This window comes from Microtus pennsylvanicus, chromosome 7, assembly GCF_037038515.1.
Source record: "Microtus pennsylvanicus isolate mMicPen1 chromosome 7, mMicPen1.hap1, whole genome shotgun sequence".
NCBI lineage: Eukaryota > Metazoa > Chordata > Mammalia > Rodentia > Cricetidae > Microtus > Microtus pennsylvanicus.
Window position 1 is genome coordinate 30,654,047 of NC_134585.1, and position 27,498 is coordinate 30,681,544.

Consider the following 27,498-nt stretch of genomic DNA (forward strand, 5'->3'; position numbering starts at 1 on the left):
GTCTCTGCACCAAACAGAAAGATCTTGTTGTGGGTTGTTGTTAGACGGCAGTACATTCCAACGGAAAGAAATGAGACTCCGGTGTCTGACCTCCACATATATTTTGAATTCTTTGTCTTATTATTTCCCTTAGAATCCACTCCCCAAGATGCCAAGGCTCTAACATTAAGTTTGGCTGGCAAGTTGCCTGGAGAATAGGCCAGTGGAGAGGGACTGATTGTTGGGAATGTATCCTGTGTGCCAAAGCTGTGGCTAAATGGAGAAGGGAAGGGAAGGGGAAGAGGATATGACCACAAAGCATGTTTACAAGAGAAACAACAGAATATCCAATTCTCGCTTCCTCCCTCCTCCCCTGGGAACTGAGCCGATTCCCAAGGAGTTCCTGCACAGATGATTCGAACGGGCGTCCAGTTCGATGCGCATTCTGACCGCAAATGGTATCTTCCACGGCTTGGGGAGTTTCCGGAGGCCGATTTCCTCTGCTAAAATAACACTGGATGGATGTTCTTCTGATTAGGAAAGGATTGCATCGCTGTCGTGAGCAATGTGAAAATGGAAAAGTGCTAAGAAGGGGGAAATAAATGCTGGCTGGAGCCTCCCTCTCGAAGGTATAGTCACGAGCGTGGTCCATTGGGTGTGGTCCATTTGCACACACACTTGCGTGAGCAGCAGGAGCTGGGAGTAGCCACGGACCTTATTCCTGTGTCCTTTGTCACTGTGTTCCTAGTGCTCTCCTATCTCCCTCCTATGAACAGGCAGCAGGCCTCCCTAGAAACCCTGGGCGACAAGACAACTTTGCTTGAAATGCCCAGGCTCATACAGTGTCTGAGCTCTAATGCAGCTTCCAAATGGCCTGGTCTCCCCATTTCCCAGCTCTGGGGCACACCGCAAAGAATCAGGTGTGGGGGCCTGTTTCCTGCATCCCTGCCTCACTCAGCTGCCAAGTGTTGGTTGAACCTTTTTGGGAGGAAGGACCAAGAGGTCCTTTTAAGAGCCAGCTGGACCCTTTTTTTTATTAAAAATGATTTATTTATTTTTATTTTATGTGCATTGATGTTTTACTGGCATGTATATCTGTGTGAGGAGATGGGATCCCCTGGAACTAGAGTTGCAGAGATAGTTGTAAACTGCCACTTGGGTGCTGGGAACTGAACTCAGGTCCTCTGCAAGAGCAGACAGTGCTCTTACCGCGGAGCCATCTCTCTAGCCCCAGCTAGACCCTTTGGTGATGGCTTCTTCAGTACTTGCCTTGAGTGCTTTTTCATCACATGTCCCTTGGCTTGGTAGATAAGTTTTCTGGTGGAGCCCGCTGGTGTCTGCTTTCTTCATGTTCTGCAACGATACAGGAAAAGTCTCTGCCCTCCCCAACTCCAGCTTTCTCACACATGGCTAACTTCTGGCCGCAGGAAGTTCTTGGCCGTTCTGGGCCTGAGCAGACAGTGGGTGGTGCCCATGGAACCAGAGCCGTAGCCTTGCTCTCTCTTTAGCCACCAAGGCCCTTCTTGTCCTACCCACGCGAGTTCTGGGTTGTCACGAGATGGCAACTGCAGTGGCCCCGCAGGAAACACTGTGAGTGACTGGACCACCCTTCCCACACACCTCTCGCAGCAGAGAGCGTGGTGCATTAGTGAGAACCCCTTTGTATTCCCTCATCTCCACTTCATCATGCATGGATGAGCTCAGGCAATTTTTTTATTTTCCTAAGTAAACGCCCATTTGATAACAAATGCCCGGGAGATAGAAGCCCCGAGGCTGGGCTGTCACACAGTTCACTGTTTTGTTCTTCTCTCCCCCTTTTTGCTTTGCCCTGTTGTATAGCTACGGCAAGGATAGATAGAGAGTGACATATGGAAGGATGCTGGGCTGATGCGTAGACAGACAGAAGATACATAGCTAGGTGGATAATAGGTAAGTAGAAGATAGATAGATAGATAGATAGATAGATAGATAGATAGATAGATAGACAGACAGACAGACAGACAGACAGACAGACAGACAGGGATGAGAGAAAGATGAAACCCCTTCTCATTTCTCTCAAATGCTGCTCCTGGAAGATAATGCAAAAGGGAGGCAGGTGGTACAAGGGAAGAAGGAGCTCAGCCAAGCCGCTCTGCAGAGAAAGAGCAGACATCACTGGCAGTGATGTGGCGCTCCCTGTTCTGGCTTCCAACGTGTCCCTACAGGCAAGATTTCTCCTAGCAGCCGTGAGCCCGGAGACCATGCCTGTGGTTAACACCTTGATCAGGCAACTATAATAGATTCTTGTGGATGAGTGGAACTCAGGTCTCCCTGAACATGGGCACATCAAGGCAACTCAGCCCAGGGATGAGAATGTGAATTCAGGTGGCTCTTCTTGAATTCAGGTGTCATTCTCTCCTAAAAACCTTGGGATGAGAGAAAGGAGGGAGCCATGAAAACACAGTGATGCCAGGGAAGGAGGAAAGCCGTGGAATGGTAATGGCAGCCCCAGGCTGGACCCCACAGCTGCTGACAGCCCAGTTTCGAGAGAAGTTTCATGACTCCAGTCTTCGGTGTGATATTGAAGAGAGCGGAATGCAAGACCGCACACCCCATCAGATGCGAGCAATTTCGTCTAGAAACACAGAGGATGCATGTGAATGCTGAGACTCTACATCGAAGTTTGGTTTTAGAACTGTGGTTCTCACGCTTCCTAGTGCTGCGACCCTCCAATTCCTCATGTGTGGTGATCCCCGACCATAAATTGTTTTGTTGCTACTTGATAACTGTTATTTTGCTACTGTAATGGATGGTAATGGAGAAATCTGTGTTTTCTGATGGTCTTGGGCGAACCCAATGGGGTCGCATCCCACAGGTTGAGAACCACTGTTTTAGAGGTTTGGTACTGAGGATCTAAGCCAGGACATTACACACCATAGCCTGGACAGCAAGGTTTATTTTAAAATGTCACCTTTCCCACTGTGGCATACTGTGCGTATCTGATATACTCCCCTCTTCATTTGCATGTATACTTTTCATAATAAGTTATAATACTTTTATAACTCTTTGGTAAGTGTAGATAAAAATGAGTTTGTCTTCAGTTTTCAAATTGCATCTTCAAATCCGCTTGTTCCTGCAGCTCGTGCGCTTGGTTTTTCCTGACCTGGGCACCCGGAGGCTGGGCACACGAGGAAGTGCCAGGTAGAGTAATGATGTTTGTTTTGTGTTAAACGGTGAAAATGAAAATACAGGCGTATCGCAGTAAATGACAAGACGAGTGACACAGAATAAGCCATGCGTGACAGCGTTTACCAGACGGTGCCGTGGCTCAGACTGAATCCGTGTCTGAAGTCAGGACGTCATTCACCAGACGGTGCCGTGGCTCAGACTGAATCCGTGTCTGAAGTCATTCAGGACGGCATTTACTAGACGGTGCCGTGGCTCAGACTGAATCCGTGTCTGAAGTCATTCAGGACAGCATTTACCAGACGGTGCCATGGCTCAGACTGAATCCGTGTCTGAAGTCATTCAGGACAGCATTTACCAGACGGTGCCGTGGCTCAGACTGAATCCGTGTCTGAAGTCAGGACAGCATTTACCAGACGGTGCCGTGGCGCAGACCGAATCCGTGTCTGAAGTCATTCAGGACAGCATTTACCAGACGGTGCCGTGGTTCAGACTGAATCCGTGTCTGAAGTCAGGACGGCATTTACCAGACAGTGCCGTGGCTCAGACTGAATCCGTGTCTGAAGTCAGGACAGCGTTTACCAGACGGTGCCGTGGCTCAGACTGAATCCGTGTCTGAAGTCAGGACGGCATTTACCAGACAGTGCCGTGGCTCAGACTGAATCCGTGTCTGAAGTCAGGACAGCATTTACCAGACGGTGCCGTGGCTCAGACTGAATCCGTGTCTGAAGTCAGGACGGCATTTACCAGACGGTGCCGTGGCTCAGACTGAATCCGTGTCTGAAGTCAGGACAGCGTTTACCAGACAGTGCCGTGGCTCAGACTGAATCCGTGTCTGAAGTCAGGACAGCATTTACCAGACGGTGCCGTGGCTCAGACTGAATCCGTGTCTGAAGTCATTCAGGCAGCGCTGCATTCATTTGCTTCAAAATCTTATTAAAATATGAAGACCACTAAATATATTTCAAACGTTTAGATATGCATAGTGATATTTTGTTTTTGTTTTAACAAATAAAGCTTGCCTAAAGATCAGAGTGCAGAGCTAAGCCACTAGAGGCCAGACAGTGGTGACTCACACCTTTAATCCTAGTTACTTGGGAGTCCCAGGACTTTAACCTCAGCACTAGGAAGGTGAAGCCCGGAGTGATATGTCTGGGCAGAGAGAGGAATATAAGGCGGGACAAGTCTGAGGAGCAGGCCCCCAAAATCCCCATGTCCCTGCCCTGATAAGTGGTACTTTTGTCGAAGCTGGTCTCCGACAGCAGTCTGAGGTTTGGTGGAGACAGATGCAGTCTGGAGATGCAGTCTGAGAACAGGATCACCTTTTTGGTCTGAGGATTAGGTAGAGGTAAAAGGTCTCTCTAGTGGCTGGCCACGCTGTTTCTCTGATCTCCCAGCTCTCACCCCATAGTTTCTGACTCTGGGTCTTTATTATTAATACCAATTAGAATTTCGTGCCACAGGAATGTGTCCACTTATTAAAGTGCTCAAATAATTACACACATAGAATAATGCCAATTGCTTTAATTATACTTTGAACTAAAATGTCTTAAGTATTTGGTCCATTAGCCTATGGAGAAGGCTGGGGCCTAAGGTGACAGTTTTAACAGGAAAGGAAATTCCAGTACCATCAAATGTGTCCTTATCAAAATTGCCAGGCAATTATCATTGTCATTTGCTGTTTGTTTTAAATCAAGACAGGAAATGAGTGAGCAGGGACAGAAGTCAATTAGAGGAAGGACTGGCTGCCCGTGAAGAAACTGGAGACAGTGCGAGTGCCAAGTCTAACCTTGGCAGTAATCAAGTTGAAGCAATCTGGGTCTGTCGTTAGCCTGGGCACACTGCTGTAGTTTCGCAGACTGTGCAGAGCAGATGGGGCCGCGAAGGAGTCTGCGTGAAGGGTGGTAGGACAGGAGGCCCTGCCCCAGGACATCACATTGAGAAGCCCCTTAGTAGGGCTGTTGAAATGCATCTGGTGTTGGGCTGCAGACTCCAGTGGGTCAGTGATGCGGTGGGTACACCTAACCTGCTGCGGTCCTCACTGAGGGGAACTGTGCACACAAACCATGCACTTGGGTGAATGCTAATGGATGCCCTCTGTTTTCCAGGTATCACTATGATGGAATCTATATCAAGAAAAGTTCTTTCTTCTACTCCCATTACTGCTACCTCCTGGGTAAAAAAAGCTGTCACAGGTTAGTGTCTGTCCTTGAGTACTTTGGTCATGGGACGCAAGCCTGGTTTCTTTCTCCTTTCTTCCTTCCTTCCTTCCTTCCTTCCTTCCTTCCTTCCTTCCTTCCTTCCTTCCCTTTTATTTTCATTGATTCTCTGTGTCTTTCACATACATTCTGTTCCCACTTATCTCCCTGTCCTCTTGTATCGCCCTCTGCCCTTGCATGGCCCCCCAACCAAAAAAAAAAAAAACAAAGAAACAAAATAAAAACAAAAGCAATAACAAAGAAGAAATTTTCCATGGAAGCTGTAGTGTGGCCGGTTGAGACACACAGTTTGTCCTTCACTTTGTTCATCTTGACTCTCAAGTGTTCCTTACCATGAGTCATCAGTCTGGCTCGAGGCCTCTGGTTTCCGCTACACCACCAATAATGGGCTCTCACTGAGGCTCCTCTTGGGTATCCTGTTGTTGTCCTGTGTCATGGAGGTCCTGTTGTTTTGAATCTGTAGGTTTGTCCCCTTCACGGGCTCCAACAATTCATAGACTTGGTAGATGTTGGTGTAGGCAAACTCATAGCCCTGCTTCTGGGCCTGAGTGGTAGGCAGGTTGGTCAGCTCATTAGCTTCCCCTCATTGTAACGACCCAGGCTGGATCTCCAGCACTGCCTTGGCTACCTCACCCCATGCAGCCTGCAGCAAGGGGCAGGATCTGTTCCATTTGCAGGTCCTCAGCTCCAGGCGCCCCTCATTCATATCACCAGGGCTAGCTCTACTCTTTTTCCAGGCATGATACAAGGCCCTCTCTCCTGATTCCTGTAGGGGGCATATGAGATGGGGGGGGCAGGGCCAGCTCTCATACCCTCAGGGCTGGATCATCTCTGACCCAGACAGCAGGGTCAGCTCTAGTGTGCTGCCCAGGTAGGGTGCAGGGCCCACTCTCCCGTGTGCTGCAGCTGGTGTGGGGGGTCAGGGCTAGTTTTCTCACTCTTGTGACCCCAGGGCCAGCTTTCACCCCTGCCAGTCTTGTTTCTTTGAAAATCATTCCAGTGTTAGTTGTACCTAACTGATTTGTGGGCTGTTCTACCTCAAGTCCTTTTGGAGGGCAGAAACAACATAACATGTAGCTAACACGCCTTTTCAGCCTTTGGCAATGTTATTGGCCAGAGATCCATTTCTGGTTGACTTCTGTGATTCATTCTAGTCATTTCTTAGCCACCTAAGCCATTTCTGGTTAAGTCTCCCTGGAAGCATCCATTGCCTTCAGGACTCCATGTGTCCCCTCTTGTGCACTGTGCTTTCCTTTAACCTCTGCGCTTCCCAGTGAGTAGAGGCTGTCAGTCTCGCCAGCCCCAGGAGCCTCTTACCTTTAATCTTTCACTAACCCTTCACTCCACAAGGATGTAGCTTCATCTCCTGATCTCCGGTCCTTTCCCTGCCCACTGCCTAGGAAGCCCTCTCTGGCTGTGTGCCAGGCATTCCCATTGAAATGGCCCATGGGAACTTCACACTCAGGGTGTGGAAACTTCAACTTAGAACCTCCCTGAAAATTGCCTCCACTTCTTGACTTTCCATTTGCGACAACACTCAGTCATCCTAAGCCACCACTGACTCCATGAAAGCCTTGTTCATTCTTCCCCTTTGAGATACTGATATTTCTTGTAAGCCCTTGTCATTCTGCTTAGAGAGTGGTTATGGGCTCCACATCTACAGATTGAGCCATGCTAAAGGTTCACCATCCTCAGAGTCAACCAAACCAAGGCCTTGTGCTTGGCAGTTAAGTCTGTGGTCTTCATATCTGTCCTAAGCACGCACAGACATCTCATCCTATGACCGTATCCCAAATAATGCAGCCTAAGAGTCCTTGCACAACACACAGCATTGCTTTCGGCATTATGTAATCTAGAGATGGTTCAAAGCATATTTGAGGAGTCACGCTCTTTGCAGACACTCATAGAAGGGATTTGAGCATCGGAGGAGGTCTGGGGCTGGTCCCCTGTGGATGCTGAGGGACAGCTAGATTCCCATGGAGCTCATATGGCCGCCCTCTTCTCAGTCCCCCCTTACTCCAAACATAGCCACTAGATCAAGCTTCCTAATTTGCCTGCCTCTTCCCTTCCCAGGAGCACCTAAGGTAAAGACCACCCACTAGGCACTGCTGGCAGCCTTCCAATCCTGCTTCCTTTTCTGAGCATACTTCATATTCCTTTATAATATAAGACTTACTATCAGCCATACTCACCTTCCTGTGACCGTGGTGTGCATGGCTCTATCTTGTTCTAATCATCCGGGCCTTCCACAATCCCGCTCCTCATTCTCTGCTGGGGTCCTCTTGAACCCACAATTCCTGATGACATCAGGGGGACCATCCTCAGCGGTGCCAGCTTCAGGGAAGCCTCCTGCCCCCACATTTCCACACGGCTCATAGGCTCTCTACCCAGCCAGCATTTCTGCTCTGCTCATTAGCTGTCTACCGGACCTTCACTTGGCACAAATAGGTGGTTGTGCACCCGAGAAACCAAGGGCAAATTCTTTTTCATCTATTGCACGGCATCATCAGCATCTTCAGCATCATCAGCATCCCACTCACTCCCAAAGTCCTCTAGCTTTGACAGTAACAAGGTTGTATGAGGGGCCCCTGGAGAGTGGCTGCTTGGCCTGTAGTGCAGATGAGACATGGCCCCTTCCCACTGCTTGCTTAATAGGAGAACCGAGATGCATGTTTAATGTGATTCACATATGATGTAAGTGTCAGAAATGTACAAGGTCCCAGTGAGAAGGGGAACAGACATTCTGACAGGAGGTGATGGAGGAGTGATGGGGGCCTTGGGCTTCACGCTGAGCCATGAGGGTCAGACAGGTTAGGATTCTGACAGGTGAAGAGGGAGAGAGCAGCAAGCAGGGCTTCTGTGGAGGAGAAGGTGGGATGGGAAAGCTTGGGCACCCTGCTGTGCAGCTGTGGAGCCTGGCAGAAGATGACACTGGGAGGCTGGGGCTGCCGTGGTCCAGTGATCTCCTGAGAGACTGTGTGGTCTCATGATTAGAGTCTTCACAGCAGCAGAACCACCTCAATGGTCCAGGGGTCTCCTGAGAGACTGTGTGAGATTAGAGTCTTCACAGCAGCAGAACCCCGGAGCTTCGCCTGTTTCTACTGTGCTGTGGTTTGAATACTGTGTCCCACCAAAACTCAAGATGAACTAAATCCTCAGTGTAATAGTGTTAGGAGTTGGAGCCTCAAGCACACCTAGGCACACACATCTACACACAGATCTGTGCACACAAACAAACATGGTGTGTGGGGGGGTGATCTTTATGAGTGATTGAAACCATAAGGACAATGCCCTCATGAATGACATTCTGCCCTCATGCCACAGTTTGGCCCATTTATCTCTTGTGCTTTGTAAGAATAGAGCATCTGTCCCTCTTGCTCCTCTGGCATTCACTGTGGAGGTATATAGAACACGGTATCATCTTAGAGCCTTAGAACCAGAGAGGGAGCCTCTGCCAGACCCTGGATCTGCTAGTGCCACCACCGGACTTCTCAGCCCCTTGATCTGTAAGAGAGAAACTTCTTTTGTTCATATGTTACTTCACTGATGGTGCTTTGTCGTAGCTGCAGGGACAGAGATGTGTCCCCAGTCAGAGCAAGTACTGGGACAGTTGCTGAGGAAGGGGAGACTAGAAAGTGAGGGTTCAGAAGGCTAAACCGGGTGAGAGAGGGATGGGTACCTGGGCCCCACAGTAATCAGACGTGTGCTCACCAGCCAGGAACCATTCAGAAGACCTGAGACCAGCTTCTCAGGACTGACAGCCAGCAGACTCCATGTTGAAAGAAAGGAAGAGAAATGGCATAGCCGAGCATGCCCACAAGTCTTAAGATCAACTTCAAATACAGTCATCATGTCCCTCAACCTTCCTGATGCTGTGACCCTTTAATACAGTCCCTCGTGTTGTGGTGACCCCCAACCATAGCATCATTTTCATTGCTACTTTATAGCTGTTAGTCTGCTACTCTTTTTTTTTTTTTCGAAACAGGGTTTCTCTGTAGCTTTGGAGCCTGTCCTGGAACTAGCTCTTGTAGACCAGGCTGGTCTCGAACTCACAGAGATCCGCCTGCCTCTGCCTCCCAAGTGCTGGGATTAAAGGCGTGCACCACCACCGCCCAGCTTATTCTGCTACTCTTATGAATCATATTGTAAATGTAAATGCCTATATTTTCCAGCGGTCTTAGGTGGTCCCTGTGAAAGGGTCGTTCAACCCCCAAAGTTGTCTCAACCCACAGGTTGAGAACTGATAAGAGAGGGGTAACATTTAACAGAAACCCCACATGCAAAAGAAAAATGAACGTCAACACAAACCTTACAACTTTGATGAAACTTAACTCAAGAAGGGTCAGAGGCTTAAACCTAAAATAGAAGGATGAGAATAAAGCTATGCCAGGCGTGATGGCACACATCTTTAATCCCAGTACTCAAGAGGCAGGGGCAGTCAGATGTCCATGAGTTCGAGGCCAAACTGGTCTATATATAGTAAGTTCCAGGACATCCAGGGTTATGTAGAAAGACCCTGTCTCAACCTCCACAAAAGAAAAAGGCTGTACCCCAGCTAGTAGGGAGGCTGAGGTTCCCAATTGTTCAAGAGTTTGAGATTGTACTAGGTAATATTTGCAAAATTGTAGCACAAAATTAACAACAAAAAGCAAATAAATAAAATATAGGAATATTAAATTTGAAAAGTAGATTAAGCTTAATGTGTCCTTATGGCTAGGCAGAAAGTTCCAAACCTTAGTCCCACATGCATGAACCCTAAAATGAAAAACTTAATCGAACTTTTTCAAAAGTCCTGAAAAGGGGATAGAAAAGACACAGAAAGAAAACATTTGCAATGCACCCGGCTGTCAGATGACCAGAATCTCGAATTTAGAAAGAGCACGTAAAACTCAATAGTATGAAAACTCAAAAACAATCCTATTAGACAAAAGGCAAACACACACCCCACACAGCTAGCCCTTTCTGCTGTGAGCTGTGCCTACACACCTGTGGGAGGAACGGAACTAGAAAGACCAAATCCTATTGACGATGCAGAGAACGCGGGCTGTTCCCACATCTCTGGTGGGAATATAAAACAATTAGTCACCCTACAAAATGGTTTGGCAGGTTTTCATAAAAACATGGCACGTGAGGACTATCTAAGCTTCCATCGATCTCCGAGACATTTGTCCCTGAGAAATGAAACTTCCTGTCCACGTGCAACCCCGCCCCCCAAGAATGTTCTCAACAGCTGCAGTGCTAACAGCCTCGGACTCGAGTCAGCCCAGATGCCCTGCGGCAGGTGGCAGGTTCATCTAACTGCGGTACATCCACACCACAGACTGTCACCCACCAGTGAAAAGGAGTAAGCCGTTGACCCATGTCGAAACTTGGATAAATCTCTGTGGAATTGCGCTAAGTGAAAACAGCCCCAACCCTAAGAGATTCCACTTCTAGGGCATGTTCAAATGATGAGACGAGGGGCAGACGGTTGGCGGAACTGAGTGGTCCAGGGTGAGGGAGGCTGGGGACGAGCCTAGCTCTAAAAGCGCTATGCCGTGAAACATCCTTATTTCTGTACTTCCGGATTATCGTCCTCCATTTTAGCTACATACACACACAAGCACAGTTTGAGTAAAACAGAAAATGTGAGTAAGGTAGGCGAGTGGTACCAGTGGCAATATCTGAGCTGTGGCATGGGAAAGCAAACTCTGTCTCTGCAGATTTCATCAACCGTGGGTGGGAATTATGTGGAAGAAAAATTCTGTCTGCATGGAATATAGGAACTGCTTTTTTTTTAAAAGCATCATCCCCTACATGATATAGTGTTGCAGCTTTTTTTCATAGAATTTCCTTTGTCCTAGGTACATGTGTCAACTGGAGCTGATTTCCAGTGTTCAGGGGTGTGTGCAAGGTCCCCGCACATTCTATACATTTCATATGGGGACTTGGCAGCCATGGAATTAGGCTTAGAGTGTTGGTGACTTCTGGAATCAATGCCCAATAGAGCCAAAGGGAGATTGTACAATAGTTTTCAAACAGTTATCGCTGGGTGGAACCGAGCGGAGCATGAAAGGGACCGCTCCCTTGATTATTTCTTACAGCTACACATAAATCTATAATTACACCAGTAAAAAATTCAATTAAAAATAATAAAGCAAGCATAACTCCATAATCTAGGAGAAAAGGCGTGGTAAGCCCCGTGACGTCTCCCAGCCCAGTCCTCGGGGTGGCCAGGGATCTCAAACCTGCACAGGCTACAACCACTCCAGTCCTGTTTCCCTTCAAAGCTCTCGCCCTTCTCCCCACATGAGAGGCCAGGTGACAGGGCCTGGGAGGTTCGGAACCGTCTGCCTCTAACAGATCTGAGTGGTGGAAAGGGAAGCCAGCAAGGAGGGCCCAGCTCTGTACATCTGGAAGTCATCAACCTGAGGGAGCAAGGGAGCGCAGCTGGCTCTGCTTACACCCGCTTCCCCGCGTTTAATACCCAAGGGAGAGCCCTGGGCAAGGCTTCAGATGAGAGGTTTTTGAGGTTCCCCTAAGTTGTCTGCCTCGCCGAGGCTGGCGTTTCTTTATGAGTTCAGGGATGACGGCTAATGTACAACAGCCCTGCTATTTGCTGAGGGGCAGGATAGAGATTCCTCTGGGGAGGCAGCCTTGGGCTGAGGGTGTAGCTCAGTGGTGGAGCACTTGTCTAGCGTGTGTTCTTGTGAAGTCCCGAGTTTCAGCGCCACAGCTGAAAGAAAGATAAGCATTTCTTATCAGAACCGTTTTAGAGTGGCGCATACAAGCGATCTAAAGCAACTGTTGGGTACACTTACCTGTGCCTAGGCTGTTCAAGGGTCTGGTTTAAACACATATCCCTTCCCAACCCCAATACAGACACACTTTCTGGACTTTGTGTTAGGGAAGGTAATAAAAACACACACATAGACAAACACACACACATACGCACAGGCACACATGCATTAGTACAGAGATTTGGCTAAGAACAGGGAAAGTGGCTCTCAGCATTATGCCACTGTTCCCAAACACTTTGAAGAGGCATACAGCCTAGATCAAATACATTCAATGTCTAGAATGTTTCTTACCGCTTTGCTATAGCCCATCCCATCAGCCCTGTCTGCACTCAAGCCCTGGGACTACCACCACGCTGCTTTCTCCATGCCCGTGCTGGGGAGGAGAAATGTCCCAGGATACAAGGGCCTGTCTTGAGGACCAGGACACAATGTCTGCTTATCAACTGCGGAGGTGACAGAAGATAGATGCATCCATAGATGGGATGGGATGGGATGGGTGTGGTAAGAACATAGATGCAGTGTCCATGGATGAGATGGGTGTGCTAAACCTCACCCGAGACCCAAGAAGGGCCAAGATCTGATCAGCATCTTAAGATTTTGTTTGCTTTTTACCATATGAAAAAGACCCCGTCATGAAGTGCAGAATTCTCTCTCTCTCTCTCTCTCTCTCTCTCTCTCTCTCTCTCTCTCTCTCTCTCGTTCTCCCTCCCTCTCTCTCTCTCTCTCTCTCTCTCTCTCTCTCTCTCTCTCTCTCTCTCTCTCATCCCCAGGGTAGTGTGATTTGGCAGGGACAAGCCTCCCAGGGACTAGCCAGGCAGCCAAACTAACACCTGGACATGGTGTAATTGCTGACCTAGAAATTCGTCAGACTGAGGCCAAGGTGCAAAACGCTTCCCTCCTCTGTCAGTGTGGAGTGTGTGTGTGCATGTGTGTGTATGTACATGTGTGTTTAATCATACCTGGGGAAGTGGCCCTGCTTAACTTAAATCCCAAGTTAAAACATTTTAAAGAAAACTAGTCTGTCCTTTTCCATTCTACTTCATATAGATTCCGAAAAGAATTACATGTGATTTTATGTTTCTCTTCAAGATGTAATGGAGCTAATCTTTGCCCTCCTCTCTGCCACAGCACGGGCACGCATGCGCGCGAACACACACACACACACACACACACGTATAGGTTCCATCCTTCCCAGCACATAGACTGACTTGTACACAAACACGGGTACAGGTTCCATCTTTCCCGTCACACAGACACAGACATGCACACACACAAAAATATAAACATACACACACAACACACATACACACACACGTTTCATCTCTCCCAGTACACAGACATAGACGTGTTAGGCATGTACATACACACATACAGACACACAAACACAAACATACACACACAAGTTTCATACCTCTCAGCACACAGACATACACACACAAACAACACACACATACACACATGCATTACATCCAACCCAACACACACACACACACACACACACACACACACACACACACGGGACTTTGCCAGCTAAAGGCCTTTGAAAGTGTCTAAGCCGTCCTTCAAATGCTGAGCCTTTGTACTTCCATTCCTTTGTTCTCCTGCCAGTTGGTGAGCTCAGGGGACTGCCTTGGGGTAGCAGCCTGAGCCCGTGGAATGTGGCTGTGGATCCGTCCACAGCTGGATCCATGTACCAGCAATGCAGGACAGGCAGAGCACTCCTCTTCCCGCCTCCCCCCACCCCTTGGGGAAAGCAAGCTCAGCAGAAGGTAGCTGCAGCCTAGCAATTGTGGCCACCACCACCTGACGGTACCAGGTCACAGCAGCTCTGCCAAAGGGTCCCCTGGCCCAGTAACGCCCTCTTCTCCTTCCATTTAGGCAGCCAGTGTACAAGAAGGGGCTAAGATGTAAACAGAGCCTTTAGGGCCAGGACCCCCCAGCGAGACCGCTGATGAGTCTCCCCACTAATGAGGTGTCCAAGTTGCAACCAGCTTTTTGGCCCTGTCCACCCTATGCTTTCAGGGCTGGTTAGGACTTGTTAAGGTTAAACATATACATTACCCGGTTGTGTTCTAGCAGCTCGAAGAAAAAAAGAAAGAAAAGAATCTTGTGTATGAAGAATCATGCCCCTGGATGACACTCTGGCTCGCAAAGACTTTGGAAGCAGGATTCAGCCCCAAGCTCCCCTGACGTCCTCAGGAACTTATCATTTGATCCAAGGACCCCTCCCCCCGCCATCTCTGCCAAGAGCCACCCACTGCAATGCCTGATGTTATTTGCCGTCTCCCTGTGAAACTTGACCGCCCCCTCCCAGCACACGCACCCAGGGGCTGAAGTTTGCATCAGGAAGGCAAATGTGGATAACTTATACTTTCAACACTTACAGAGGCTTCCCCACAGGTCGTAATTTTGCAATTAAGTTGTTCATTAAATCTAATGGGTCAGGAGACAGTTAAATAGTTGAGTAGCAACCTTCCTCCATGAAGAAAAGACTAAGCTACGGCGCTCAGCTTGCCAGCGTAGTTTTTCCAGTAGCATAATTCCTGTACATTTTTAGTTTCGAAACACTTTTTCTATGGGTTTTGTGTGTCTCTCTGTGCATGTGTGAGTGTGTGTGTCTCTGTGTCTGCTGGAAAGAATGAAACCATTGTGTGTGTGTGTGTGTGTCTGTGTGTATGTGTGTGTGCTGGGAGAGATAGAACCATTGTATGTCTGTCTGTCTGTCCTTCTGTGTGTGCTGGGAGAGATGGAACCAGTGTGTGTGTGTATGTGTTTGCATGTCTACGTGTGCACATGTGTGTTTGCGTGTGTACATGTGTCTGTCTGTCTGTATATCTCTGTGTTTGGGGAAGGATGGAACCAGTGTGAGTGTGTGTGTGTGTGTGTGTGTGTGTGTGCCTGTCTGTCTGTATATCTCTGTGTTTTGGGAAGGATGGAACCAGTGTGAGTGTGTGTGTGTGTGTGTGTGTGTGTGTGTGTGTGTGTGTGTGCCTGTCTGTCTGTTGTATCTGTGTTTTGGGAAGGATGGAACCAGTGTGTGTGGATGTGTGTGTGTGTGTGTCTGTGTATATGCACGCACGCGTGCTTGCGTGTGTGCATGTCTGTCTGTCTGTGTTTCTGTCTGTGTGTCTGTCTGTGTGTCCGTGTGCTGGGAGAGATGGAACCCTGTGCCCCGTGCATGGAAAGTAAGGTCTCTACAACTCAGCTATATCCATAGCCCCTATTGTTATTACCTTGTCTGACACATGTGCCCTAAAAGATCAGGATGATAGGTAATCGCTCTGAACTCAGATCAGAGCCTCCTCCTCCGAATTCTCCTCTTCCTGCCCCTTTTATAAACCGGGACGACAGTTCTTAGCTTCTACCTCTGCAGGGTGGCCTGAGGATTAGGGTGAATGAAGCACAGCACCAGACAAGTGGTTGGTGTGTTTCTGCGATGCCTGTAATTATAATGTAATCAAACTGTACAAATTTTGCAATTGTGACGTCATGGCGTGTTTCTATCTAAATCTATGTTTACGGTTTTAACTTTATTTCCAAAGCTATCCGTGAAGAGTGTCTTTCAATCAAAACCCAAATAATTGTGTCACCCGTGGTGAGAGAGCACTGCAGGCAGACCCACGGTGGCTGTGAGGCCGTGCTTCTGCCCGGGCGCTCATGCGAGGCCAGCATGGGCTGAGCATTGGATTTTACTGCATTTTTAGCCTCTTACCGTTGTAATTGCTTCAAGTTGTTTTCCCCGCCATTCGAGCGATGTGCAAGAGAGATTGGGGTGTCAGAGTGATGTAATGGAAGTCTGGGTTAATGACAGTGATGTCAAAGCCCAAGAATGCAGAGACAAACCAGAGGTGGAGCTAACGCCACACTTGAAAGACTTGTGAGGATATTTATTTATCTATTTATTTAACATTAACCGTGTGTCCTGGAAGTGTGTCTTGGTCTCTTCAGTGCCAAATGATTGGGAAAACTGATCAAAGTAATGTGATTTTCATACTACATAAAGCACGCTGGGTGTTTGCTGGTTCCCAAAGACACAAGGGTTCCCTGGGTTTTCTCCAAGGGGGGCTCAGAAGAATCTGACTATAGGTGAACCTGGAAAGGAAGTCTGAGTTCACGTGTTACTAAATATTTAGAGGCTCTGGGCCTTCAATAGGACTTACGCCCCACGCCATTCCTGTCCAGGATCTCCAGAGCCCACGAGTCTTGCTGAAGGAAGCGTAGCCGTCAGTGGCTACAGCAGGATGCCACCTCCTTCCTCCCTGGTCTTCTATCTTCCCCTGCTCTGACTGCCCTTGCCCTTGCCCAGTGTTTATTAAATCTTAATAGCCTAGGTAGGACATAGCAGCTGAAGGGTGGTAGCCCACAAGGGCCGCACATCCTCATGGGACCGGCTAACACAGGGTCACTTCTGTGCCATTGGCTTGCTCTTGGTTCTGCTTTGGTGATTGGAAACTGCAAAGGCTTTAGACACCCAGAGGGGGACATGAAGCCCGTCCTTCTCAGCAAGGCCAGCTCTGAGTATTGTGTGTGGCTTCACTAGGGCCATAGTTCGGAAATGACTCTGCTTTGACTCAGAGCCTAATAAATGTCCCCATGGTCTGATTCAGAACCGCAATGGGGAAATGACGCAGGAGCCAGTGTGCCCAAAGACACAGTGTGCCCTTGTTGCTGGCACCCTGGACAGACCTGCTTCGACCCTGTTCTCACTGTGGCTGCTCCTGGGTCGCAGGGGACCCCAGGGTAGGACATGTGGAACTCAGGTCTACCATAATCTTACTTCCTAGCTCAGTTTTCCAGGTTCAAGCCCAGCAAGTGTCTGCAGTTCTCTCTAGGTCCAATTCACCAGGTCCTCACTGCACCGACACTTTTGACTGAGACCTCCAGGCTCCCACGCCAGGCCTTAAGACTAGATCCAACAGAGGTTCTCTGTTCATCGGCCTTGTGGCCCAACTGTATTGTTGCCTCCAGTTTGCGTCCTAACTCGTGCTGATTTTTTTAAAATTTAAATTAGCATATACTTGTTATTAAAAAATAATGTTTTTTAGAACATTTCCACACATGGTTATGATGTATTTTGATCATATTTACCCCCTCATTACTCTCTCTTGATTCCCTTCCTCCTCGCCGGGTTCCCTTCCTTTCTCTCCCGAAACATCTCCCCCTCTGCTTCGATGTATATTTTATTTAATCTACAGTACACTTATAGAGATCATCTCAGGCCCTTGTGCATGTCTATTGCATGCTTTAGGCTAATCTGCACGCCCGATCCCATGGATTCTGTGTATCTTTGCTTGCACAAGGCTCTAAAACAGTGGTTTTCCACCTTGCTGGGGTCAAATGACCCTTTCACAGGGGTCACCGAAGGCCATCAGAAAACACAGGTATTTACTTGACGATTCATAGCAAAATAACAGTTACAAAGTAACAACAAAAATAATGTTATGGTTGGGTGGGGTCACCACAACCAACGTGAGGAACTGTATTAAAGGGTCACAGCATCAGGAAGGTTGAGAACCAGTGCTCTAATAAGAGGTGATTTTGAAGGAAAACTGGTTTGAGCTCGCCAAACCTATTTATTGCCCCAGGTGTTGAGCATCGTCATAGCAAACAGGACTGAGACAGCCCCGCTGGTTCTCGCTGGCTGACAAGTGGATTTTGTTTGGATGGTCCCCTCACTCTGTGAGGCTGAAACTTTTTCTCTTTCTCACTCTTGTTATTTCAATGCACAGAAAATCCTCATTAACACTAAAGGATAACTTGGCTCCCGTAGTGAGACTAGCCACACACAGGTCCCGTATTCTCTCAAGCGGCCCCTTTGGTCTTCCAGTTAGCCTTGAGTTAAACCCAGATCTAACACCAATCACCTAGCAGGAATTTGGGAGTTTTGTGTAAAAGCTGGAAATACTTGAGGGCCTGACTCAGCCCTAATGAGCGGTGATAGTTGCTCCAAGGCTGTGAGTCAGCAGGGGGAGAGGGGTGAGAGAGAGGGGGGACGTGTCCCATCATTGTTCCCTTCATCTGACCCAGATCTGCTAGCTGCCACTTTCTTATGTCTGAATATCGTAAGGAATGCCTGGTGACGCTCACTCTCACCATCAAAAGGGCTTAATAAGTATTATCCAAGTGTCTTGTATAAGTTTCAGTCAAATGAGGCCAATTGCAAAGGAAGCTCATGTAAGCTCATCTAGCTACCAGTGGGCATGTTTATGAACCACTGAATTCGCAGGGCCATAGGACCACTCCAACATACATCATAACACCTCACATGTCTGCTGCCATGATTCTCTCAACATCTTTCCATTTTGTTTTCTTCCTCAATAGATTGGCCTCTGACATAACAGATGTGTATCTCAAACACAGCTATGCCTGACCGCCAGCAAAATGCCTGCCATGTGGTAGACACTTAACATGTGCCTGTCTTGTGGTAGACATAAGACACGTCCTTGATGACTGTGTCATGTGGTAGACACTTAACAAGTCCATGATGACTGAATGAGATACAGATCAATGGATAGTTAAGTGACGGATGATGAATAGGTGGATGGATAGACAGCTGAACAGACAGATGGATAGACAAACAGATGGGTTAGATGGTCACTAGCGGGAAGGATGGCTGGATGGGTAAATGGATCTAATATTCATATCGTGGTCTTGTATTTATTTTTACATAGGAAAGATACTAGGAATCCTATATTGACACAATGTAGAAACTGCATTTCCTCCTCCTTTGTTGGACAAAAAGCCTAGGGATTCGGTGTGATGTCCTAGCACTTGAGAGGTACAGGTAGATGGATCTCTATGAGTGTGAAGCAAGTTTGGTCTACAAAGAGAGTTCCAAGCCAGCCAGAGTTACAGAATGAGACCCTGTCTCCAAAAGGAAAAAGCTTTAATGATGATTCTTAATACGTCTCCAAATGCTGACAACCATGATTTTCTGGTTAAGTTTTTTTTTTTCTGATGTTGGGTGAATTTTCACTTCAAATGTTTGTTCTGTCTTGTTTTACTCTAGGGATTAATTCACAGTTCATGGATTGTTAGTTTCTTGGTTTTAATTGAGATAATGTTCCAGAATCTATATAGATTGGTTGTATTTTTGTTGTTGTTGTTGCCGTGGCTAAGTACCCAGCAAAATGGCAAAGCAAGCAAGGCTTTGTTTGGCTTGCAGTTCAGACTGACACATTCCCTCACTGAGAGCAAGGCACAGCGGACTGCTTGTCTTTAGTGCTAACCAGGAAGCAAAGAGTGGGGGCTGCCAAATTCTCAGCTGACTTTGTGCCTTCCCCTCTTTATTCAGCCCAAGACCCCATCCCAGGAGACAGTGCCACCACATTCGTGGTGGGTCTCCCCTTCTCCGTCAGTGACTCTGGAAACACATTCATAGCTCCACCCTCTTCAACTTGATAGCACCCTTGGCCCCATAGGCTCATGGTTGTCTCATAATGCAAAATGTATTCATTCCAACTCCAACAGCCTCCAGAATCTCCATAGTTTCAGCTGTTCAAAGTTTATATTTTTTGAAGACCTCAAGGCAATCTCTTAATTGTGAGCCCTTATAAAATAAAAGGCAATTTACAACATAACCACACACACACACACACACACACACACACACACACAAATTCTATCTCCATATATAGCTACATTAGAGGCTAACACTCCAATATATGAAGTGGGGTGGGGTTCACACAGCTCATGTTGTGTCCACACTACATGCCAAAAACGGAATTCCTAAAACACATTTTCTAGCATCTGCGAGCCACCTTAGAGACAGAGTTCTTCCATCGATATTTCTGGGTTGAATGGAACCTATATCCCGTGAGCCATTTGGAATGCCCAGAGTCAAATGGATGTTTTGATAACAGTTCTTGTAAAGGATGAAGCATGTGGCTCCCTGAAGGACGTGTATCCAGCCTCTCAATCTGCCCACCACTCGGGGCACAGAGTATTGTGTAGAAACATTATCAGATAATATCAAATGCTCTGCCCAGGTTTTCATGACTCGAACAGAAGGGCAAAATGGCACCATAATACAACCTTTAGAAGAAGCAGCTGGGGTTTGGGGGAGGCCAAGCAGGGATGGAGTCTTCTGATGCAATGAGCGCCATTGCTGAACCACTCCCTCAGTGTCCACCTGACGATTGCTCCCCACTTTGAGAGGAGGGGAGAGAGCCTAGCACTCTGAGGCAAAGAGAACAGTGATGACTGAGGTGGTGGACAAAGCTACCCAACCATGCCTGCCGCTCAGCTCAGCCTTAGCCCCGGGGGGGGGGCAGACCGGGAGGAAGATGCTCTCTCTCTCTCTCTCTCTCTCTCTCTCTCTCTCTCTCTCTCTCTCTCTCTCTCTCTCTCTCTCTCTCTCTCTCCTCTTTCACACCCAGAGAAGACACATTTCCTGGTGCAAGCAGGAAGCCCTGCACCTGTCTGTCTTACGTCTATAATTAAAGGGGAAACATATCACAGCACTCAACAGGACTAAACCTATTCTTTACTGTGTATGTTTCTTAAACACAGCAGCCCATTGAGCATAGCACAATGAAGCTGAGAGTCTACTCTCAACCCCCAGTTCCCTTGTTCTATGACTGCTCTGTCACCTCCGTCAGGTGGCATTACCATATCTGGGTTGCTAATGTAAAACACCCGAATCAGAAGCAGTAAAGATCCCCTTTTCACCGTGGTTTTTTTCTTCTCCCACAGGGGTGAAGTTGTATCCTTGATGGTATCATAACCTTGCTTCTGGAGGGAATAAATTTTTTGAAATTAAAACGCAAGGTTGTCCCAGATACAGAAATAGATTTTTAAAAAAAATCTCAAGCACGTGGCAATCACCTTGGAGGACAAGTTTTTGATAAAGAGTTATATCTTAAGCAAACAAGCTTGCTGCAGGAGAAATTCCTCCCCCCCCCCCCCCCCCCCCCGTTCAGAGAGCAGCTTCTTAGTCATGCGATTTCTCTGTTGTCTGTTCTTCCACAGTGGTGATGCTGTCGCCTTTGGAAAATCTACTGATTTTAACACCGTTATTAAGCAGGAAGAAATAGTGAGTATGAAGTAAAATAGATGTGGTTAATAGACCCCCTAAAATTTGAGAGTTACAACTGTTTTTGAGTGTGGCGTCCTGGACAATCCTTGATCCACCACCCTCTGGCCTCACTGTTGAGCGTCCAGCATACATTACACTCACCTAGGACCAACCTGGCCCCTGTCCCGAAGGACCACAGTGCCCAGCCGCTGTCACTGTTGAGCTGCGTTTCTTGAGGTGTAACTCTAAAGGCTGCAAAGGTGGCTAGCGATAAATTGGCTGCAGTGTGCCGCCGTGGTTTTCCTTCCACTCTTAGAATCAGGACTGCAGAACTATTCATAGCTAATCTGTGACCCTGAGCTGAGCTTTGCTTTAGTTGGCCAAGACCTCATGACATTACTCTAATCATGTCTTAGCTCGGTTTGCTAAAGCAAACTACAATGAACTGAGCGGTTTAAACACACTGATTTCTCGTGGTTCTGGGTGGCACTGGCGAGGGCTCTATACTGAACTGCAGGCAGCAGGCTGCTCCCCGCCGACCTTGGTTGGCACGGCCTTCTCTGACCTTGTTGAGTGTTTCAGTTGGTCAAGGTCCTACCCTCCTAACTTAATCACCTCCCAAGGTCCCACTTCTAAATTCTAGCACAGTTTAAGATTAGCAGCACAGGGATTTGGAGGGACAGAAACATTGTCTCTACCAGATACAGTCTCACGAAGAATCATTTTTCAAACATCTATCTTGTAACCAGTACTATTGGGGGCTCCATGGGATATAACCCAAAAGTTATAAAGACAAAAATCCCATGGCCTTGTACTTGAGAAGCACTGTCTGTGGGCAGGGAGCTGCGGTTGACCTGGAGTTACTGGGACAGTGTTGAAGGGCGGTGAAGTCCGCAAAGGCAGGGGGGGTCTGTGGGGGTCAGAGTGGTTATTTAGGAATGAGAGCTGACCCTCCTCTTGAGTCCCCTGATTGCACGGGTGGTCTTAGTTCCTGTACTGCTGAGGGATTCACCCCAGGACACAGGTAGGTGGAGCAGGCCGTCAAGGGGAGGCTCCGTAGCTGGGTCAGCAACAACTGAGCCCACCCCCAAGAATAAGAGCGGACAGAGCCGAGGTGCATCACTCCCTGGAGTGATAGCACTCAGAGCCAGGTGCATCTGGACTTCCTAGTCTTGGTATGCTCTTCTCCTCCCCTTCCTCCCCTGAGGTGGTCTGGGGTGGTCTCCTTCACGGAACAAGGCAGAAGCTTTTCTTAAGAGGCAAGCTGTCTGTGCCCACAATTCAGAATGTCTGTTACAGCTAGATGCAAGAATGTGTTTTTTAAAAATATAACCGTCCCAGAGCTGGAGAGATGGCCAGTGGTTAAGAGCACTCCTGCTCCTCTGGGGGACACAGGTTCAATTCCCGGCACCCGCATGGCAGCTCATAGTTGTATTCCAGTTCCAGGGAATGCATGGCACCAAGCATGCATGAGGTGCACATATCTGTGCGTGCAGGCAAAATACCCATACATATAAAATAAAATAAATCCTTTTTTTAAAAGTGTTACTATCCACAAAACTGAGAAGTTAGCTAGAGGAAATGGAAAATTACCTTGTGGAGCTCCTGGTGAGCGTGTAGAAGGGGGTGGGGTAGCTAGGACAGACTCAATTTGTTTCAGTTGGTCCCTGTCCTTCCTTCTAGCCAGCTAGCTTGGCCATTTCACACCTAGGGGCAAGCACTCTTGTTTATCTTTCCTTTGCATCCCCCTCTAGCCCGCTGCTTTAGCCCTGACGTTCATTTCAGCCATGAGGAATGACTAGGGAGAGACCACGGAAGACACGGGTGCTCTAACAAATTAACATGGTATCGGTGGCCTTGAGCAACACAAAATGAGTGTCTGCTGTTCTGGGGACAGGAGTTCCCCAGCAGTTCCCACCAGGCTAAGGTCACGGTGTCTGTAGAGCTCTGTCCTAACCACAGTCCCTGGGGGAATCTGTTTCTCGCCTTCTAGCTTCCAAAGACTGCCTATATATGTCCCTTGCCTCTTGTGTCATGTAAAGTAGCAGAGTCATGGGATCTGGAGATTAGACCAACTTGGGGCTTCTGCCTGGTATGCTAAAACATAACTGGTCCTGAAGGGGATTCCCCAATCCTCGTTGGAAGAGTAGTCATCTTAGGGTATAGCTTGCATTTGACCTGGGAGGTAGGGCTAACAGCCTGGCGGCAATGAGGAATGGCCTTATGCTTTGGGTAAGGAAGGTGGGCAGGTGCCAAATGGGAAGAGCTTGCTAATCCCAGACTGAGGGATTTGGATGTCATTCATGGGGGTGTAGGGCACCATCACAGCCTCTTCAAAAGGAGAACAGGAGATGGGGCGTGATCAAAGATATAGAAAGAAAAGAGGCGATGGAGAGAGCTGATGAAGTAACTCAGGGAAGGCCTGGGGGACACACCTGGCAACAGTGAGATGGCGTCCCATTGTATCTCGGGGATTGACGGATAAACTCGTATTAGTCAGCTTTCCGTTGCTGTAACACAACACCTGCTCCAATCAACTTAAAAGATGAAAAGGTTTACTTTGGCTCACACTCTGGGAAGTTTCAGGAAATTCTTCTGGGGTTGTGGTGAAGCAGAAGTCATGGTGGGTATGTGTGCTGAAGCCTAGCTGTTCACCTGCGGCTGTGCCATGAGGGAGAGAGACCCAAGTGCCCTACCTGCCAAGCACTTGTGAATTGTCCTTCCGATGTCCCATAACAAAGTACTTTTATAGTCTTAGAATCGTTTATCTCTATATGTTGTCTATTATTTGACAAGTTCATATTTGCATACATATTTTCATCATGTCTACCCTGCTCCCTTTCAGCAACCCCCCCCCCCAGAGAGCCTCCCAACACACCCCCTCCACACTTCAGGTTCTCTCGAGTCCAGTTTGCTCTACCCATATGCCCAAAGGTGGGGGTTTATTCCCTGTAGCATGGGCAACCTGCCAGTGGCCACATCCGCAAAGAAAAGTGACTCTTTCTCCTCTAGCAGAAATCATGGTGGCTGCAGTTAGCTGCATTAATCCACACAAGGTGAAGCTACCGAAGTCCACAGAGGAGCTCACAACTGCCAATGGCTCCTTAGCTGGGCGTAGGGTCTTGTGAGCTCCTCTGCATCCATGCTGGACTTGGGTAGCTTCACCTTGTGTGGTTTTATTCAGCTAAGTGCAGCTATCGTGGGTTGGTGAGTGCACGGCACCCTTCCCCAGCCTCGGGCTCTTACATTCTTTCCCCACCCTGAGCCTCACAGCGGCTGGAGGTGATACAGAAAGAAGTCCAGCCTAGGGCTGAGAATCCTTCAGTGTCCTGTACATCCTAGCATGACTTCTGGGTGGTGGCAGGACAGTGACCGGTCATGTTGAAACAGAGAACTTCAGTGGCTTCAGAATTGAAAGAAAAAGGAAGGAAGGGAGGGGGAAAGGGAAGGAGGGAGAAAAAAAAGGAAAAGAAAAGAGAAAGTCTTCCTAGAGATTCCGGAGTGGCTCAGTGAGTGAGAGCACTTGATGAGGATCTGATATTGGATCCTAAGCACCCAGAGAAACAGCCAGGCACAGCTGCACATGCCTATAAACCCAGCATTGAGGAGCAGAGACAGGTGGATCCAGTTGGCTCAGCGGCCAGCAAGCCTAGACAAAACATCAGGCATCCAGTCCAACGGCAATAGAGGTAGGTGCCGGGCATCCTGCTCCGGCCTCTGCCTAGGAGCACACGTGTGTGCACACCCACACACTTGCCTGATCTCAACCCAAGTGTGCCAGAAAGGTGGTGGAAATGCTAGATTTCTGGTCTCCTCTGAATCGCCCCCCTGGGAACTAGGAGTATGTACCCCTATCACAAAGGTGTAGTTTCAGGACCACACTTTGAGAAACATGACTTTGGGAACAGCAGCAGCAGCCAGAGAGCCGCTATATCCAGGTCTGTCTGGACTCTGAGGTAGACGGTGGGTGGAAGTGGAGTTTTCATTGTGAGAAGCTGCCCAGAGCTGGAACTGTGAGTTCTCTGGGTCATCTCTAAGAGAAGCGCTGATGGTCAGACTGGTGAGCTTGTGAAACAGGCCCTTCCTGATGGTCAGTTATCTCACTATCCCCCAGAGACCAGAGAGCAGGGTACAGCAGGACTGGGGCACGGGCAGCATCCATAGAAACAAACCTTGAGCGACACCACTATACGCTCCTGCTGTGTGTGTGTGTGTGTGTGTGTGTGTGTGTGTGTGTGTGTGTGTGTGTGTAGACACTGATGTCCCCACTGATTTCCAAGAGTCTGCAGAAAGGGTGTCGGTGCAGTGTGCTGGAAACCCTGAACTCACAGTATGCATTTCCTGAAGTTCAGGGTCACCTGCTTTTACCAGATGCTACCAGTTCAGGAGCACTGGCTGTTGGGTGGTCCCTCCAACTTCCCAGTTCTCAGTATGATACTTGGTAGTAACAGAGGGTGTCACAGACAAGGAGCAATGCCCCCTGGGCTGTTGCTGTTGTGTGTGGCACCTGTGGGCTGAAGACTGAGCACAACCCTCGCCCGAGGAAGAGTGCCCAGGAGTTTGAAGGTTCTGCTGACCCTCAGGAGCCTGATAGACAACAACATCCCCAGACCCCAGAGACCAGCAAGTGACTGAGTTTGGCATGCCCATTTAGGAACTGAGGGAACCAGGGGTAGGATGCGAAACCTTGACCCGGAAGCTGCCCGAATTCCAAGGCCAGAACTGAGCATAATCTTAAGATGGAAAGGAGATGAAAAGCCTCCAATCTGTGTGGTTGGCTTTGCATCAAAGTGCAATTAGTGGAATTCATTTCAGCTGATTCTATTATAGGGAAAGCTTTCAAAAATCCCAAAGATGTCACACGAAGTAGAATTGGTGTCATCTACCCAGGAGCAGTCCTACCCCCTGCCCAGATGATCAGCAGTGTGAGGAGGCCTCTTCCCTTCTAGCCTGAAATTTGTTATTCAAAAGTGAAGCCTGTGACGGTCATTTTCCAGTCAGCCCAGGATTTCTGAAACAACTCTCTTCACAGCTTGGACTCCAGTTTATTTCAAGGAGCAACATTCTACAGACGACAGTTCTAGAAATACCTAGTGACATTAGGCTGCTCATAGCTGATATTATTATTGATCATGACTATTCAGCTCCTGACTGTAACACAGGACCCCACCCCCACCCCAAGAATGATCCGTTTGGGTAATGTATTTGCGGTGGTTTGAAAGACAATGGCCCCCAAAGGGAGTGGCACTATTAGGAGGTGTGTCCTTGTAGGAGGAAGTGTGTCACTGTGAGGGTGGGCTTTGAGGTCTCATATATGCTCAAGCTATGCCCGGCAGTACCGTTCACTTCCTGTTGCCTTTGGATCAAGTGGTAAAATTCTCCAACACCATGTCCGCCTGCACACCGCCACACTCCCAGCCCGTCATGCTCCCGCCACGATGATAATGGGCTAAACCTTTGAACTGTAAATTCAATTAAATGTTTTCCTTTATAAGAGTTGCCGTGGTCATGGTGTCTCTTCACAGCAACAGAAACCCTAAGACAGTGTTGAAGCCTAAACCCCTCCCTTCGTGGCCGTGTAGCTGACGGTACTGTAGGAATTACTATCACTGTACTATGAGGGGAAGCTGCAGGCACAGTAGCATGTCTAAGACTGTGAGACAGAGTGACTTATATCTGTGACTTCGTCGATGTGCCAGGGAACTCCTTTTGTTTTAAAGAACTAATCATTGTATTAATGACTTGTAGTGTGAAAACCACTCACCAATAAAGACGGAACGGATGGGATCGCCCGTCTCTCCCTTCAGAAGATGTCCGTTTTGGGAGCAAGAGTTGGCAAACAAGTACTCCTGTAAGCTGGTAGGTTTGTGTCCTGAGGGACGTTAGCCTTTTAGTCTGTGTGGGTTTTACTTCAGGGCCTTCTTACTTTGCCTGTGAGGTGGTCATCACCTGGGATACCGCCTCCTTCCTCTCAGACCTGTGAGGACCAACCTTCCTCGTGGACCTGAAAACTGAGGTCTGGCCCTCAGAGCAGGTGCAAGGCTCCCTGGGACTGATGCCGTTCATTTTCTCAAGTGAGGTCTCCTGCATGGAAGGAGGGGGCCAGAACAAGGAGGCAGAGAACTGGATTCTCTAGAATCTGGAGCTGGGAAATAATGCGGGTGGCTAGTGTTTAGGAAGAAAGGTGTCAAACATTGGTGGCCTTTGGAAAAATGGTTCAATCAATAACATAAGTGCCCGCTGTGCAAGCATGGGGACCCAAGTTCAGATCCCGGCAGCCTTGACACCAGCAGAGGCCCAGGTCTACAATCCCAGTGCTGGGGTGGCTGAAGACAGGAGG

The 27,498-nt window shown here is 48.3% G+C and overlaps 1 protein-coding gene across 1 annotated transcript in view; it reads left to right on the plus strand.

Moving 5' to 3' along the window:
* The first annotated feature begins 405 nt into the window (after window positions 1–405).
* The window catches only part of Rfx8 (regulatory factor X8), a 53,555-nt gene continuing 26,462 nt past the window's right edge, over window positions 406–27,498 (plus strand). The window contains exons 1-5 of the mRNA XM_075978883.1: window positions 406–608; window positions 3,098–3,159; window positions 5,253–5,339; window positions 21,113–21,176; window positions 26,907–27,017. Coding sequence (XP_075834998.1) covers window positions 582–608; window positions 3,098–3,159; window positions 5,253–5,339; window positions 21,113–21,176; window positions 26,907–27,017 — 351 coding nt within the window. The 5' untranslated portion in view covers window positions 406–581. The remainder of the gene's footprint in view (window positions 609–3,097; window positions 3,160–5,252; window positions 5,340–21,112; window positions 21,177–26,906; window positions 27,018–27,498) is intronic.